The sequence below is a fragment of the Rhinichthys klamathensis genome, unplaced genomic scaffold, assembly GCF_029890125.1.
Source record: "Rhinichthys klamathensis goyatoka isolate OS25496 unplaced genomic scaffold, OSU_Roscu_1.1 h1tg000229l_1, whole genome shotgun sequence".
NCBI lineage: Eukaryota > Metazoa > Chordata > Actinopteri > Cypriniformes > Leuciscidae > Rhinichthys > Rhinichthys klamathensis.
In genome coordinates, this window is record NW_026606753.1 from 2,832,764 (window position 1) to 2,848,176 (window position 15,413).

Here is a 15,413-nt window from a genome sequence, read left to right on the forward strand (position 1 = left end):
TTGATTAGGTTATTTTAGGACCAGTAACTTCTTTGTCTGATCTTAGTCCCCACCATGAAACGGGGGAGGGGCCGACGGAAATGTACACTGAATGTATGGTTGTGATCTAAATTCACTGAGTATAATCCAAGTAGCTAGGATGCTGCTTTTAAGATAGTTAATGGATTTAAGTGATTAAATACTGTTGTTATTGACCTGTCTCCCTACACTGTAAAAAATATCTACTTGGTTCTACTTAAAATCATAAGTTAAGCAGCTGCCTCAAAATTTCAAGTAAAAACAAAATGGATTAATGAATTGTTTTAACTCATTATTTTGATTCTTGTTAAGCTGTGAATGGTCTTCTGCGAGTCAACATGACTATACAATTATTGTTGTTTCAACTTTGCTATGCAAGTTCAAAATAAAGTGAACTCATTAATGAGCATTCTGTTCACTTATCCCCATTAGTGGGTTCAACATAGTAATTTCAATTAAGTAATGTCTTTGAATTTGGGTATCAAGTTAACATGATCTAAAATAATGCCTTGTTTTAACTTAATTAATTATAAAAACACACAAATTTGAGTACAAAACATTTTTTTTTTATTAAAACCAATGTTAAGCCAATACAAGCTATACATAAAGATTTCAATCATGCAATCATCTCAAACTTGTAATCAATACTTTTTTAGTTACCAAACTTCAATTGGGTGTGGGTAACATGAAGCTAAGATAAATAGAAGCTCACCTTCTATATGCACTCTGCTTGTCATATCCCCATTAGGTCACCCAAAGATGTACTGAACACTATTCATATTCACCCAATAGAAAATACATTCCTTTAAAAGCATTAGCTTTTTTTCTTACACAACACTGAAATATTGAACAGGTTTTAAAATTTAAACATTTAAAAAACCTTTTAAAGGATTAGTTAACTTTAAAAAAAACTTTTGCTGATAATTTACTCACCCCCTTGTCATCCAAGATGTCCATGTCTTTCTTTCTTCAGCCAAAAAGAAATTAAGGGTTTTGATGAAAACATTTCCAGGATTTTTCTCCATATAATGGACTTCAATGGGCACCAAACGGTTCAAGGTCCAAATGACAGTTTCAGTGCAGCTTCAAAGGGCTTTAAACGACACCAGACGATGAATAAGGGTCTTATCTAGCGAAACGATCGGTCTTTTAAAAAATAAATAAAAAAGTTTAAGTTTTAAAAGCACAAATGCTCACCTTGCTCTGTTCTGTGATGCGCGTTCGTGACGTTCGTTCGTGACCTTTTCAACGTAATTGCGATTCCCTGCGTATTACGTTACGTCATCAGAACGCGAATCACAGAACAGAGCAAGGCGAGCATTTGTGCTTATAAAACTTAAACTTTTTAATTTATTTTTGAAATGCCCTCGTTTCGCAAGATAATACCCTTATTCATCGTCTGGTGTCGTTTTAAGCCCTTTGAAGCTGCACTGAAACTCTCATTTGGGCCTTGGAACGTTTGGTGCCCATTGAAACACATTATATGGAGAAAAATCCTGGAATGTTTTCATCAAAAACCTTAATTTCTTTTCGACAGAAGAAAGAAAGACATGGACATCTTGGATCACATGGGGGTGAGTAAATTATCAGCAAAAGTTTTTTTAAAGTGAACTAATCCTTTAACATTAATCTCACAGATCCAGCTGACTTGTACCAAAAGCTGTCCTGAACCCCAAACACAAACAAACTAAAACTTCAGACTGCAGCTGGTTGTTTTCAAATATTTGAAACCTGAATACAGTATACTTAAGACCCCATTATTTGAACAATATTCAGCCTTAAATGTATTCATTCCAACAAAAGCAAATGTATCTAGTCCAACAAAAAAAATCAGGGCTCCTCTCCTGTTTCCAAACCTATTCTCGGGTGGGGCAAGGTTTACAAATTATACCTCAGGAGCTTGTTTCGGATGCCGTGGACTCTGGCAGAGGCTTGATCTGGTTTGATCTTCATCACTACCCTCTGAAGGAACTCAAAGGAATACTTCATGGCTCGTGGATACTCAAGGTTCACGCAGTAGATGATCCCCAAAAGCATGGCAAAGCTCGATGGCACATCCTTGAAGTTGTGAAGCACAACAGTCCCCTCAACCACAACAGCCACATTGAAGACCTCATGTGGAAAGGCATCCTGGTTGTCACCTTCATAGCCTATCAACAGGCCAAGTTGCATCCCCTCCATGGCTTCAGCAAGAGTCTCACCATGGGCCTTGAAAAGCAGAAAAAATAGTGTGAATGTTTGGGTCAAGAATTGCATGCTCTGCAAAGCTACTTAAGTCTCAGTGATCATAAAACTTTTCAGGCTAATAAAATAGTCTTCTTGGGCTTTCAGTTGTGAGTGTGCATGTTTGTAGGTGCAATGTTGGAAGGTTACTGCCAGGGTGAAAACTTCAGTGTCCTCTCAGATCTGGGGAAGTGTATGTTGCACTGGGTCCTCTCCCCATCACTATTCTACCACTCCTTTCTCCTCCCCCAACATTGTTCTACCCCTCCCTCCTCCCATCACCACTATTCCACCCAACCCTCATCCACCCCATCACTATTCTGCCCCTCACTCCTCCCTGCATCATCACTATTTTGCTGCCATCAACACCCATGAGTGTATCTAATCCAATCTCTGTGTTAAAGGGCGTGTATGTGTGTGTGTGTGTGTGCGTGCAAGTGTATATGTGGGTGGGTTTGTATATGGGCTGTTATGCATGACAGAAAAACGTCTTACGTCACACATCCTGATGATGTCTGATGGCTCTTCTCTTAGGTAGTGTGGCAGACCCAGCAGAGCAGCAGTCCTTCTCCTTTCGTTTGTGTCCTACAAGAAAAAAAAAAAAGCAGTGTTGGGATTTTATTGCAAACATCTGGTGCCCAATTTTACAATTCTCAGCTTGTCTACTCACGTCTTTCTTCAGACAGTCCAAAATGGCTTTCAGTGCAGGCTTCTTTGCCGACTTTGTCGCAGCTTCGTACACTTCCAGCAGTCTTGGTGCCAGCTCATCAAGTCCGTCGAGGAACGACTCGAGAAGGTCTGTGCTTACGACTCTTTTGAACTCTGCCCGAACCTGAGGAGACAAAAAAGACAAAAAGGTTAAGAAATTAGAGAAAAAAAATTCAAAGCATAGAGTCACAATTTAGTAAGCTAAGGTTGTCTGTTGTCAAAGGCTTTCATCCACTCAGTAATATTAAACACAATCCTCTCACTTATCTGTATGGACATTCACGCCACCATTCACAAAAAAAAAAAAAAAAAACATTTTGAGGCAGCTGCTTAACTTTTGATTCTGAACAGACCACAGTATAGTATCAGACATCTCTCTAGTACTTCCTGGAGGGAAGCTAATACCTTGATATCCAGTCATTGGATTAAGTGATTAATCTTAGGCTGAGTGTTGTCTATTGTTATACCTGTCTCTCACAGAACATGGCCGGCCATCTAGCTATGACATCCCCAATGAGAGGTTGATCCCCTACGATCTCCTTTCTGCGCTTGGAGAACGTGGCAGACATCAGCTCATCTATCTGCTGGTGATCTGGTTCTTTTTTCAGCACTTCCACCTGAATTGGATTGCACAAGCACAAAGGACACATACTAAGACAAAATATTAGGCAACACAGACACAAAAGCAAAGTGTAGGTAGTTAGTATTATATAGGCAGGTGTGTATGCAGTATGCAGTATGATGTGCATGTGTGTGTATGATGTACCTCCATCATCCTCCGCTTTTCTTCCATGTCTTCATCACTCAGTCCTTCAGGGGGATCTGGCCAGTAGTGGACCTCGCCCTTCTTTGACTTCTTCATACGTGGTCCCTTGGCTTCTTCTCCTTTTCTTTTGTTGACCCTCACCTCTGGGCATCCAGCTGCACTTAACTTCTGTCGATAGTTTCCGAGCTTAAACTTCAGGCTTTGGAACCAGCCGTACCAACCCTTTCCACACCCTGGCTCTTTTAGACTGGGATGCTTCTCCACGAGCGCTTTGGCAACATTCTCATAGTGTTGTCTCTCAGGATAAGGACTAATCTTTGACATGCTGTCTGCAAGTGTGTCCAGGATATCAGTTTTCATACCTTTAGGAATCATCAGCACAGATCCATCTTTTGCATATCTTCCATTTGCTTCTTGCAGCGTGAGTTCAACATCATGTGAGAACTCTGGCGCTGAAAAAGTACAAAGTTCACAACGAAGTTTAGCAATGGTTCCTTGTTTGTGGTCCGTCAAATGTTTTAAAAGTTCCACATGGGATTGGAAGATGGTAAGACAATTCGGGTAAATACAACTAAAACCTGTTCTTCCACGTCCATGCTTGTCCTTGTAATGATTCACTATAGTCTTTTGAATGTACGAGGCAAAATTGCAAAACTTACAAGTCCACTTCATCAAATGAGTAGCTGAGCCTGGTAATCATAAAACACCTGAAACACACAAAACAGAAGAAAAGTTTTAGCTGCTAAGTGATGTGAATTGCAAAAATGAACAAGAGCACATTTCTAGTCAAGTCTAACTAACAAATTGGATGTATGAATTGTTAGATTGCTCTTTAGCACTAGCTAACGCAACCGATGTTCTGTAATAAGAAACAATAATGAGCTTGCAGCAACCGAGCGGCTGCTAATAATCGAGCACTAAGTTAGTTCGTAAGTATTGCCGCCATGATCAACAGGCAGCTAACGTTACTCAACTCGCACTGGCAAGCGGACCCCAGCAAGAACAACCGCCTCAGCGGTTCTCCAAAATTATTTTGCAGCACTGGGCATGAACATACACTACCGTTCAGATTTTTTATGTTTTTAAAAGAAGTATCTTCTGCTCACCAAGGCTGCATTTATTTGATTAAAAATACAAACAAAAACAGTAATATTGTGAAATATTATTCCAATTTAAAACAGCTGTTTTCTATTTCAATATATTTTAAACTGTAATTTATTTCTGTGATCAAAGCTAAATTTTCAGCATCATTACTCCAGTCTTCAGTGTCACATGATCCTTCAGAAATCAGTATAATGTGAGGATTTAATGCTCAAGAAATATTCTTTATTATTATCAAAGTTGAAAACAGTTGTGTACAATTTTTTTTTCAAAATTCTTTGATGAATAGAAAGTTCAAAAGAACAGCATTTAAAATGGAATATTTTCTTACATTATACATGTCTTTACTGTGACTTTTGATCAGTTTAACTCATCCTTGATGAATAAAAGTATTGACTTATTTTATTTCTTTCCCCCAAAAATAAAATAAAAATTATTACTGACCCCAAACTTTTGAACGTTAGTGTTTAATGTTACAAAAGCTTTAGATTTCAGATAAATGCTGTTCTTTTTAACTCTATTCATCAAAGAATTTTGAAGAAAAAAAATTGCACACAACTGTTTTCAACATTGATAATAATCATTAATGTTTCTTGAGCATCAAATCCTCATATTACACTGATTTCTGAAGGATCATGACACTGAAGACTGGAGTAACTGTTAATGATGCTGAAAATTTAGCTTTGATCACAGGAATAAATTACAGTTTAAAATTTAATAAAATAGAAAACAGCTGTTTTAAATTGGAATAATATTTCACAATATTACTGTTTTTGTTTGTATTTTTAATTTAATCAAATAAATGCAGCCTTGGTGAGCAGGAGATACTTCTTTTAAAAACATGATACAACATCTGACTGACCCCAAACTTTTGAACGGTAACGTTAACGTTAGTGTATTTGGCCTTGACATACGCGCAATATCAGAAATGGCGTTTTCTACAACGTTTTACAAAGTTTACAATGAAAACTGGTATCGTCTCAGATAAAGCTTTATCAACCGTCTCTGACTGAACGAAAAGACTGCTAGCAAACGTGTTCGAACTAACGTTACGGTCGCTGAAATGTGCCTCGCTTAAATGACATCACAGTTGTTGCGCATATCAAAAGCTAACTAACGTCAATCACGTTATTGGCTTCATCAACTCACATTATTAATATCTACAAAACATGAACACTTACCAATAGCGAACTTGTTCACGCCAATCCGATTCATCTTGTCTGACAGGCACCCGGGCGATTGAAGTTTGATTGCTTGACTGTTGCTTGATGGCGCGTAAACTAGTTCGTCTCGTGGCTTCGTCGTTAGTCTCCCCCCCCTCCCCCGCACATGCGCAAAGAGCTGTCCTCCACTCAATCTGCAACACGCCAAAGACTTGTACCCCACTCAATTTAAAATGGCAAGTTAATTCAGGCACCTGGAATTTGTGATTCATTGAAGTAACTTATGAACTTAAATTGGAAAATTGAAAACTCAAACAATTGAGTTGAAATTTCATAACACATTATTTTATGTCTGAGTGAATGACATATATAAGTTATCATAACTTTTTCAGCAGATCATTTTTTACAGTGTATGTGAACACCATTAGGCAATCCGAATGGCTCTGGTGACTCTTGAACGTGCCTTTCCTAAGCTCTAGAAAACAGCTGAGTTCTGTTGAAGCAAACAGCCTGTGATGGGAAAGAGCGGTCACCAGTGGGCACGAGTGACCATCTCTATGACGGGTAAGACCTTCTATTGGCCAGACAGGGGGCAACCCAAGCCAGAGTGGATCACGTAAAGTCACTGGGCATCTCAAGATGGAGGTGTTTATGTGAGAAAGGTATGAGAGTGGAGCGGATGACTGTGAGGCCAGCAGCATCCTTTATCGTTAGGGCGGATGAGCTGTGAGGAGTTACAGGCAGTCTGACCCAGAAACGTGAGTGTTCCTCTATACCAATCACCAGAAACCGCATTCATTGTATGGCTTGTTTTTTTATTGTGACAAGCGTCTGCAAATATGCCAGGGGAAAACACCCTGATGGAGATTATAGATAAAGGGCTAACAGGAGTGGGCTTTCAAGAGCCAGCTGAGGCCATGAAGTGATTCCCATTAGTTGTTGTGGAGACAGTAGCAAAACTTTTATGTACTGGTTTGCCTTATGGGCAAGGAAAATCATAGTGTTGATTTTGAACTAATAGGTCTATGACATAGTTTTAACTCCTGAAGGTCGTTAGACATGGTGGTGGCTAAAGATGAAGACAGCTTTTGTAGATTTGAGAAAAGTCTGGATAACAAGGTGAATGGTCAAAGGTTATTGTAATTAATTTAATATTACATTTTGTCTAAGTTACAGCCTTAGAAGGCTGTTGAAAAAGATTATTTATTTATAGTGAGAGAGACTGCTTGAGCGGAGGAAGGGATGGTAACTGTGTCTGTCTTTCTATCATCGGCCTGCTAGAGCAAGCTGAAGCAAAATAATGATAATGAAACAAAACAATCCAGCTGACCTTGTTAAATTCTAATGAATAATGAACAGGCATGCTTTGAAACTGGTTAAGAGACCATGTAAAATTAGATAGAAGCTACAGGAAAATGGGAAGTTTAAAATGTTATTTAAAATTTAAATCTTTTAGCAATAATATAAAGAAAAATGAACATTGAAAATGAACAGTTAACATATGTGTGTCTAGTATGAGTGCGTGTGATGGTGACAGCACTTTATGTCTTGTATGTGTTAGTTTGGGGTACTATTATTTCCTGATTTTGAGGATATTGTGTCATTAACCTCTGGAATTAGTGTTTTATCATTACAGATGGGTTAAGTGAAATGACCAACTTTAAAAAAAGTTGATAATTCTAAGACAATCTGATGAAAAGACAATGCAGAACATGGGACGAGCTTTAATTGGAGTGGTTTTCCAGCTCTGTCTGCTATTGGTAATTATGAATGCTTTTGTCATTTATGATATTGAACTGAATTACTCTCTGGATTAGTATTTTATATAAATTGGAATTGTAAAGAAGATTGCCGTCCATTATGGGGTAAAACTCTTGTCTAAATTCAACTGAGGGTCTAAATTTAAAAAGACAACTAGGTGGGATCATAAGGATAAACGTAGGAAAAAAAAAAGATATATATATAGACTTGACGGCAGAGAGACAAAGTGGCACATTGGCTAAGTCACTATCCAAATTATCCAGAGTGAGCTCCCTCATTTTTATTGAAAGGCCGGAGGGCGAACAAAGAAGGAGTGAATATAACTTCTAAAAAGAAAAGGTTTTATTTCACAATCCCTTAAATGTATGTATGACATTAGATGTCTAAGAAAACTACAATTTAATAAAGGTAAAAAGAGAAAGCAGCTATATGGCTGTGGGCTGGGATCTGAGTAACATAATATTTTGGTTTCTGTAAAACTGTAAAGATAAGTGGAACTGAGACAAATACTGTGAGAAGTAGTTAAAATGAACAATAAAGTTGAAGTTAATGATAAGAAAACAAGAGTATTGAAGAATTAATAAAATACCATGATTTCCCTAACGAGGGAACTTTAAGTGTCACTAGGCTAACAGTGGTGAGAGACTCGGATGCAGAAGGAACTGGCATGTAGGGCAATATGGAAGAAATATAGTAGAAGAAAATGTATGTTATGAAAATACAATTTCTGATAGGATTTATGGAAGTCAAATTAAGTTTAAATGGTATGAAAAAGGTTAGGGTTAGACATTGTATGATTGACAGGGATTCAAGTGATATAAGGATAAGGAATGAACAAAAGCTTTATTAAGCAGAATGGGGAACGATCCTATATTTTAGTGGTAAAATAATGACTGAAATGATGATGTGAATTTGTTTTATTTTATTTCTATTTTTGAAACAAACAAAAAAGGGTATAAGATGTTATACAATTAAAATGGTACATGCTATGTGACTGTAAACTGAAGGATGATTTCAGTAAAGACTTAAAGTGCTTACATCGATTATTATGGGTCTTAATTATTAATATTTTATTGTTTGTTGTTTATTTTTTTTTTAGTTAGACAACCATTGTGTTTTGAACCTAAAGGGTCTATAAAAGGGGTAGTGAAAATAATGGATTAACCATCCAACTTTGTTTATAATAAAAGGATTTGGAAATCATAATTTTATATATATATAAAAATAAAAAAAAACTAGTGCATATATTCTGGTATTCATGATTATAGACAATGTCTTTATTTAGGATCTGAGTAGTGACTGTGGATCTAGCCCATGCTAGGAATACAGCAATAGTGCTTGCTTATTTAGCCTGGCTTCCAGAGAATAAATATGTACTTGTTTTGTAATCAGTTATGTGTTTTATAAAAATTTTAACCTGACTGATAAACTGAGGAAGAATGACATTGATGTCCTGTTGTGAGTGGAAGGTGGGAGAGCCTCTTAATGGGGACTGGAATTTTTAATATCCAGCATGTCCATGACGAGGTGAAGAGACAAGTGTGACCCGTCAGGGGAGCATGCGTCACCACTCCTCCCTTCCGTAGTGACCTCACTGGTTAGACCAGACGTGGCGGTATTGGACCCCACATTGGTCTAAAACGGGGGACTGAAGGGTTGGTCAAAATCCCTTGCCTCTTCAAATACATATATAATCATATATCATTTTGAATGGTTATATACTTCCTTTATAAAAATCAATAATCAAATATATTCATTATCACATAATAATTTTTATATTCTTGTGCTTGTGAAATTATATTTTCTTAAATGCATGGATGCAAGTAACCAGTTTCTTTTAGGTGCATTCCAATCTTACTTTGAGATTGCACTTAGTACACGCAGGACACGAAGGCCACGTAACCCACAAGGCCGTTTGTCTCTTTCTCTGGGATCAGTAGAAAGGTTAGAGGGTCCTAAAGGCAGCGTGGGCACATATGATTCTTCGCTGGACATATGGTCAAGCTATATTGAGCGTTACTATCAAACTTTAATTGTTGTATTAAAATGTATTCTTTCCAGTATATTTCCTTCCTTGGGAGTAAATGTCAGTTATCTGTTTTTCTCCCAAACGAGTGAATGTTTTAGCATTATGTTTTGGTATACTTAACTGATAATAAGGAGCTCAGACTCTCTTCAGCCTTGATGGGAGCTGTTATTTGCTAGTGTCTGTTATTTGTGTGTGTGTGCGTATGACATTCTATGTAGGTTCTGGACGGTCGGACCAGACACCCCGGCGCCCTTCTCTAACCTGCGAGGCCACCACAGACCTAAATCCAATGAGTGGACGACAACTATCTTTACTAATGGCGATAGGCACCCCTATCTCCTCACATGTGTTAAATTGTTTAGGCTTTCATGTTTCTTAGCCAATGAGAATCATTCAACCTGTAAGCAATGACGTAGCTTAGACCTTGGAAATGGTATAACTGCTGTGATCTTTGTAACTGTAAGCGAGGCGGCCTACGAACTCCTGTGTGAGTCTTGAAGCTGACTTCTGCTGATGAAAATGCAAACTATCTTCAGTAAAACTTTTCTTTAATTTTTTATAATTCTGACTCCGGGTCTTCATTCTTCATATCTGGTTCTGGGTCTTTGACTGTATACCCCTTACAGAACCTACCCATCACAGAAAACTTACTGCATATTTACATAAAAAAACACACACAGACAGACAGAGAGAGAGAGAGAGAGAGAGAGAGAGAGAGAGAGAGAGAGAGAGAGAGAGAGAGAGAGAACAGTGAGAAGCAGAGAGAAGCAGTGGAACTTGTACTCTCTTAAAAATAAAGGTTCCAAAAGGTTATATAGAAGAACCATTTTGGGTTCCCCAAATAACTTTTCATTGAACAGTTTTTACAAGAACCATATTAAAAGAATATGGCTTGAGGCTGCTGTTTGAGGGGCATCATGTCCCAGATGAATCAAGATTTATGTTCAGGTCTTTTTTCATGGCAGAAAGTCAGACCAGTTGCTGGTGTGCTTCGGGTCGCCCAAGAAGGAGCTTCCCGCATCCATACAGACCATCAGTAACTGGGTCGTTCAGGCTATCTCTATGGCCTATCAGGTGCTTGCCTTCACCTTTGGCCGTGAGGGCTCATTCAACAAGAGGCATGGCGTCCTCTAGAGCCCTCCTTTCAGGGGCCCCGACCCAAGAAGTGTGCGATGCAGCAGGATGGGCCACCCCTCATACTTTTATCAGATTCTATAGCCTGGACATTCCTTCTACGCCAGGCACTCTAGTGCTCTCGTCCTAAGTGTGCCTGAGCACAGCTTCACACTGGGACAGGCAGGGCTCGTTGTGGCATAGTGGGTACTCGTTCCTCAAAGTGTCGTAGTCGACGCAGTTTGACTAAGGCTGTCGAAGCCCCACTGTCATCGTTAAAGCAGGTTCAGTGGCAACGGTTCCGTATGGCATACTACCTAACAACCCAACCATACGCGCCAACCCGTTTGACTAAGGCTGTCGAAGCCTCACTGTAGGTTCAGTTGCAACGGTTCCGTATGGCATTCTACCTACCGCAAAACACAACAATATCTGTCCAACACAAATCCTCATTCATGCAAAATACAGTACACGGGATTGTAATAACTGTAATGCTTCTGCTTTTAATATGATGAGGTATTCAAGGAAACTCTAGGTGCACGCCGAAGTCATTTATCATGAGGATTTATTAACTCAGATCATACATGCAAACATGAGTGCTACTTCTTTAATCGCAAGATGCATACTGGACTGTTCAAAGCTATATTGCATCATTTTACTGACATGTGACATGGCCAATAAGAACACAGGATACTCTGTCTATGCATATGATTGGTTCTTAGCAGAATGTAAGAATACTACATCCCCCTTCTTTAGAAATAAAACGATATAAGGAAAAGTATTGCATATCACATTAACTAAAAAGAACATTCAGCTTTCAAAAAATCACATGCACGATCTAAAGCACCAATAGATTATTCTACTGAAGAATTAGCATACTCTATGTGTTCACATATTAATGTATTGTCACATATAGAAAACACAACTGTTTGAACATTTTGAACAAATTTTATTTTTCTCTTAAGGGCAGCGATCCGCCAACACCCTTTTACAATTACAGATCCAGAATGACTCTGGGCTTTATCTGGCGTCCATATCTGGTTCTGTAAGGAATGGGCAGATCACCAGTATGGTCAGGTGTGTGTATAATACCATTGTGTGGTGCACTGTTAATGGGTGTTTCACACAGCTCCGCACCATCATGCCCTGAGGATATGTCCGAACTGTCCTGGGGTTCCTTCGTGTCCAGGAGGTGGCGTCTGTTTCGTCGATATTCCCGTCCATCAGGAGTACGCACGTGGTATGATCTCTCAGTGTCGGCTGTTCTGACAATAACGGCTGGTTTCCAGTATCCTTGCCCCCGTACTCTAACTGCCTGTCCTTCCTTGAGCTGAGATAAGGGTCTAGCCGATCTGTCATAATAGCTTTTTTGATTCTGTTGTTGATGCAACCTTTTTGCTCTGACATCCTTCCTGCTGACAATTTTTGGCAAGAGCTGCTGATTGGTGTTTGGTAGGGTTGACCGCAGACGGCGACTCATCAACAGCTGAGCTGGAGACTTGAAACCATCAACAGGGCTGTTGCGATACTCCAGGAGACTGAGGTGTGGATCACTTTTGTTAGCCTTGGCCTTCTCCAGTAACATCTTTGCAGTTTGCACAGATTTCTCTGCTAGTCCATTACTTTGCGGATAGTATGGACTTGTGGTGGTATGCTTAAATTCCCATGTTCTTGCAAACATTGCAAACTCACCCGAGCTGTACTGGGGGCCGTTGTCTGAGATGACAGCCTCTGGAATGCCATGTCGTGCAAAAGCAGCTTTTAGTTTGTCTATCACAGCAGTTGAGGTTGTGCTGCTGAGCTTGTCCAGCTCAAAATATCTGCTGTAGTAGTCTACTGTCACAAGATAATCCTCATTGCTCCAGGTGAACAAATCCGTAGCCACTACTTGCCATGGCCTATCTGGAATTTTGTGACTGATCATAGGTTCTTTGGTGTTGGAGGGGCGAAATGTGAGGCAGATTGAGCATTTCCTAACTATGTTCTCTATTTCTATCCCCATCCCAGGCCAGAACATGATGTCACGGGCTCTCTGCTTGGTTTTCTCGATGCCTAAGTGACTGGCATGTACACGTGACAGCATGTCTGAACGAAGACTTGTGGGAACGACAATTTTTTCACCTTTGAAGATTATTCCATGCAGGTACGAAAGCTCATCCCGGTGGTTCCAGAATTCTGACACACTCACAGGACACTTTCTCTTTTCATCAGGCCATCCTCTTTGTATCACTCCTTTCAGTGTCTGGAACTGTGGGTCCTTATCAGTTTGAGTTCTGATTTCCTCCAATTTTGAGTCACTGACAGGAAGACTGCTGTACACTGTGTGCACTTGAATATCCATACCCTCACTTAGGCTTGTATCCTGGTCAGACAGCGACTTTCTGGACAATGTGTCTGCGACAGGGATATCCTTGCCAGGTCGATGCACAATGGTGAAGTTGTACTTTTGGAGCTGAAGGATCATCCTCTGTAGCCTTGGGGGAACTGATGCCAGGGGTTTCCGCATTATTGACTCAAGGGGTTTGTGGTCACTCTCAACAATGATTTGACGGCCATAAATGTATTGATGGAAGCGCTTACAGCCGAATAGTATGGCAAAAAGCTCTTTCTCAATTTGAGCGTAATTGATTTCGCATTCAGAGAGTGACTTTGATGCGTACGCGACAGGTCTTCCATCCTGCAGCAGAACTGCCCCGAGCCCATACTTTGAAGCATCGACTTGTAACCTGATCTCTTTTAGAGGATCAAAATAGGCCAAAACTGGGCCTGGTGCACATGTGAGGAGCTCTTTTATCTTCTCGAAGGCTTTGTCATGCTGGGCATCCCAAACAAATTCACTTGACTCCTTTAGGAGCTGTCGCAGCGGTGCGTTGATTTCAGAAAGGCCAGGTGCAAATTTGGAGAGGTAATTGATCATACCTAGCACTGTCTCGAGTTCTCCTTTGTCTTTAGGTGGCTCCATGTCTCTCACAGCAGCAACTTTGGCAGGGTCGGGCTTTACTCCCTCAGCAGTGAGGAGATGCCCAAAATAGCTCACCTCTGTCGCACAGATGATACTCTTGTCTGGATTGAGCCTGACTCCTCTCTCTCTGGAGCGCTGCAGCATACCATGGAGATGTTCATCATGTTCAGCTTTGGTCTTACCATAGATGAGGATATCATCAACAATGGCCATGACCCCATTCAAACCTTCATATGTTTCATCAATTTTTCGCTGGAACTCATCTTGGGCTGAAATCAGTCCGAAGGGAAGACGTCGGAAACGGTAACGCCCAAAAGGTGTGTTGAAAGTGGTCATCCTTGAAGATTCCTCAGTGAGCTTAATAGCCCAATAGCCTGATCTAGCATCTAGAACACTGAAATATCGGGCACCAGCTAGCCTGGACGTTATGTCTTCGAGGGTAGGTAATGGGTAGTGAGGTCGCTTAATGGCCTTGTTAAGGTCCCTTGGGTCCAGACAAACCCTTAGCTGACCTGTGCGTGGTTTTTCAGCCACAACCATAGAGTTAACCCATTCGGTAGGCTCTGTGACTTTAACGATGACATTCTGTCTTTCCATGCTCTCAAACTCCTCTTTAAGACGGCTGCGTAGTGCGAGAGGAACACGTCTGGGTGGGTGGACTACTGGGGTTGCATGCGGATCTAAGTGTATGGTACACTCACCAGGAAATAGTCCAATTCCCTTGAAAACATCTGCAAACTCCTTCAATATTGGCACTTCCATCTGTGTTTCTGTAACTGATAGTACTAATTTGATGAGTCCAAAGTCAATGCATCCTTTTAGACCTATGACAGGGGGTGCATTTGTGTCGACTACATAAAAAGTCATAGTCATCTCAATGTCTTTGTGCTTGCATTTCAGGTCACATTTGCCTTTTACCGCCAGGCGTTCACCACCATAGCCAAACAAGGGGCGAGATGTCGGCTGCAGAGTGCACTGAGTGTTGAGCTTGTCATACTCATACAGGGAAATGACGTTGGCAGATGATCCAGTGTCTAGCTTGAACTTAACTTCAAGTTGTCTTGGACCTACTTTGATATACACAAAAGCTTGCTCTGTGTCTGAACCCTGTCTGCCCTGTGTCACTGAGTCAATAAACAGCTCATCATACTCATCAACTTGGTCTGAGTTTTCTTCGCTTATTACATGGACAGTTTTCTCACAGCTGGATCGACAGACTTTTGCAAAATGGTTTAATTTACCACATATTTTGCACACTTTTCCTTTTGCAGGGCAGTGAGATCTATCTGTGTGAGGTTTGTTTCCACAGTAGCCGCATCTTTTGTGGTGCACTGGGGTAACATTTCTTGGTTGCCAATTTTCGCTGTATTTCTTTGTGTATTTAGCGTTGCGTTGCTTTGGAACTGCGCCTTTTGATGTATGGCGGGAGATTGCGTGCACTTCATGTTCACGTGAAGCACTCATGCTGTTTGAAATCGTTTTTAGCTGTGCTTGCGCCAACTCATGAGATCTAGCGACATCTATCGCTTTTTCGAGCGTTAACTCGGAGCCCACATTCAAAAGTTTCTC

General features: G+C 40.2%; 1 protein-coding gene across 1 annotated transcript; it reads right to left on the reverse strand.

The window, feature by feature from the left end:
• Positions 1–1,896: 1,896 nt before the first annotated feature.
• Positions 1,897–6,031, reverse strand: LOC130099453 (sterile alpha motif domain-containing protein 3-like). The gene is made up of 6 exons (XM_056265160.1): positions 5,998–6,031; positions 3,716–4,167; positions 3,417–3,566; positions 2,912–3,073; positions 2,737–2,826; positions 1,897–2,226 (listed from the first exon to the last, which is right to left on the reverse strand). The coding sequence occupies exons 1-6, from the start codon at positions 6,029–6,031 to the stop codon at positions 1,897–1,899; spliced, it is 1,218 nt and encodes a 405-aa protein (XP_056121135.1).
• Between the last annotated feature and the right edge of the window lie 9,382 nt (positions 6,032–15,413).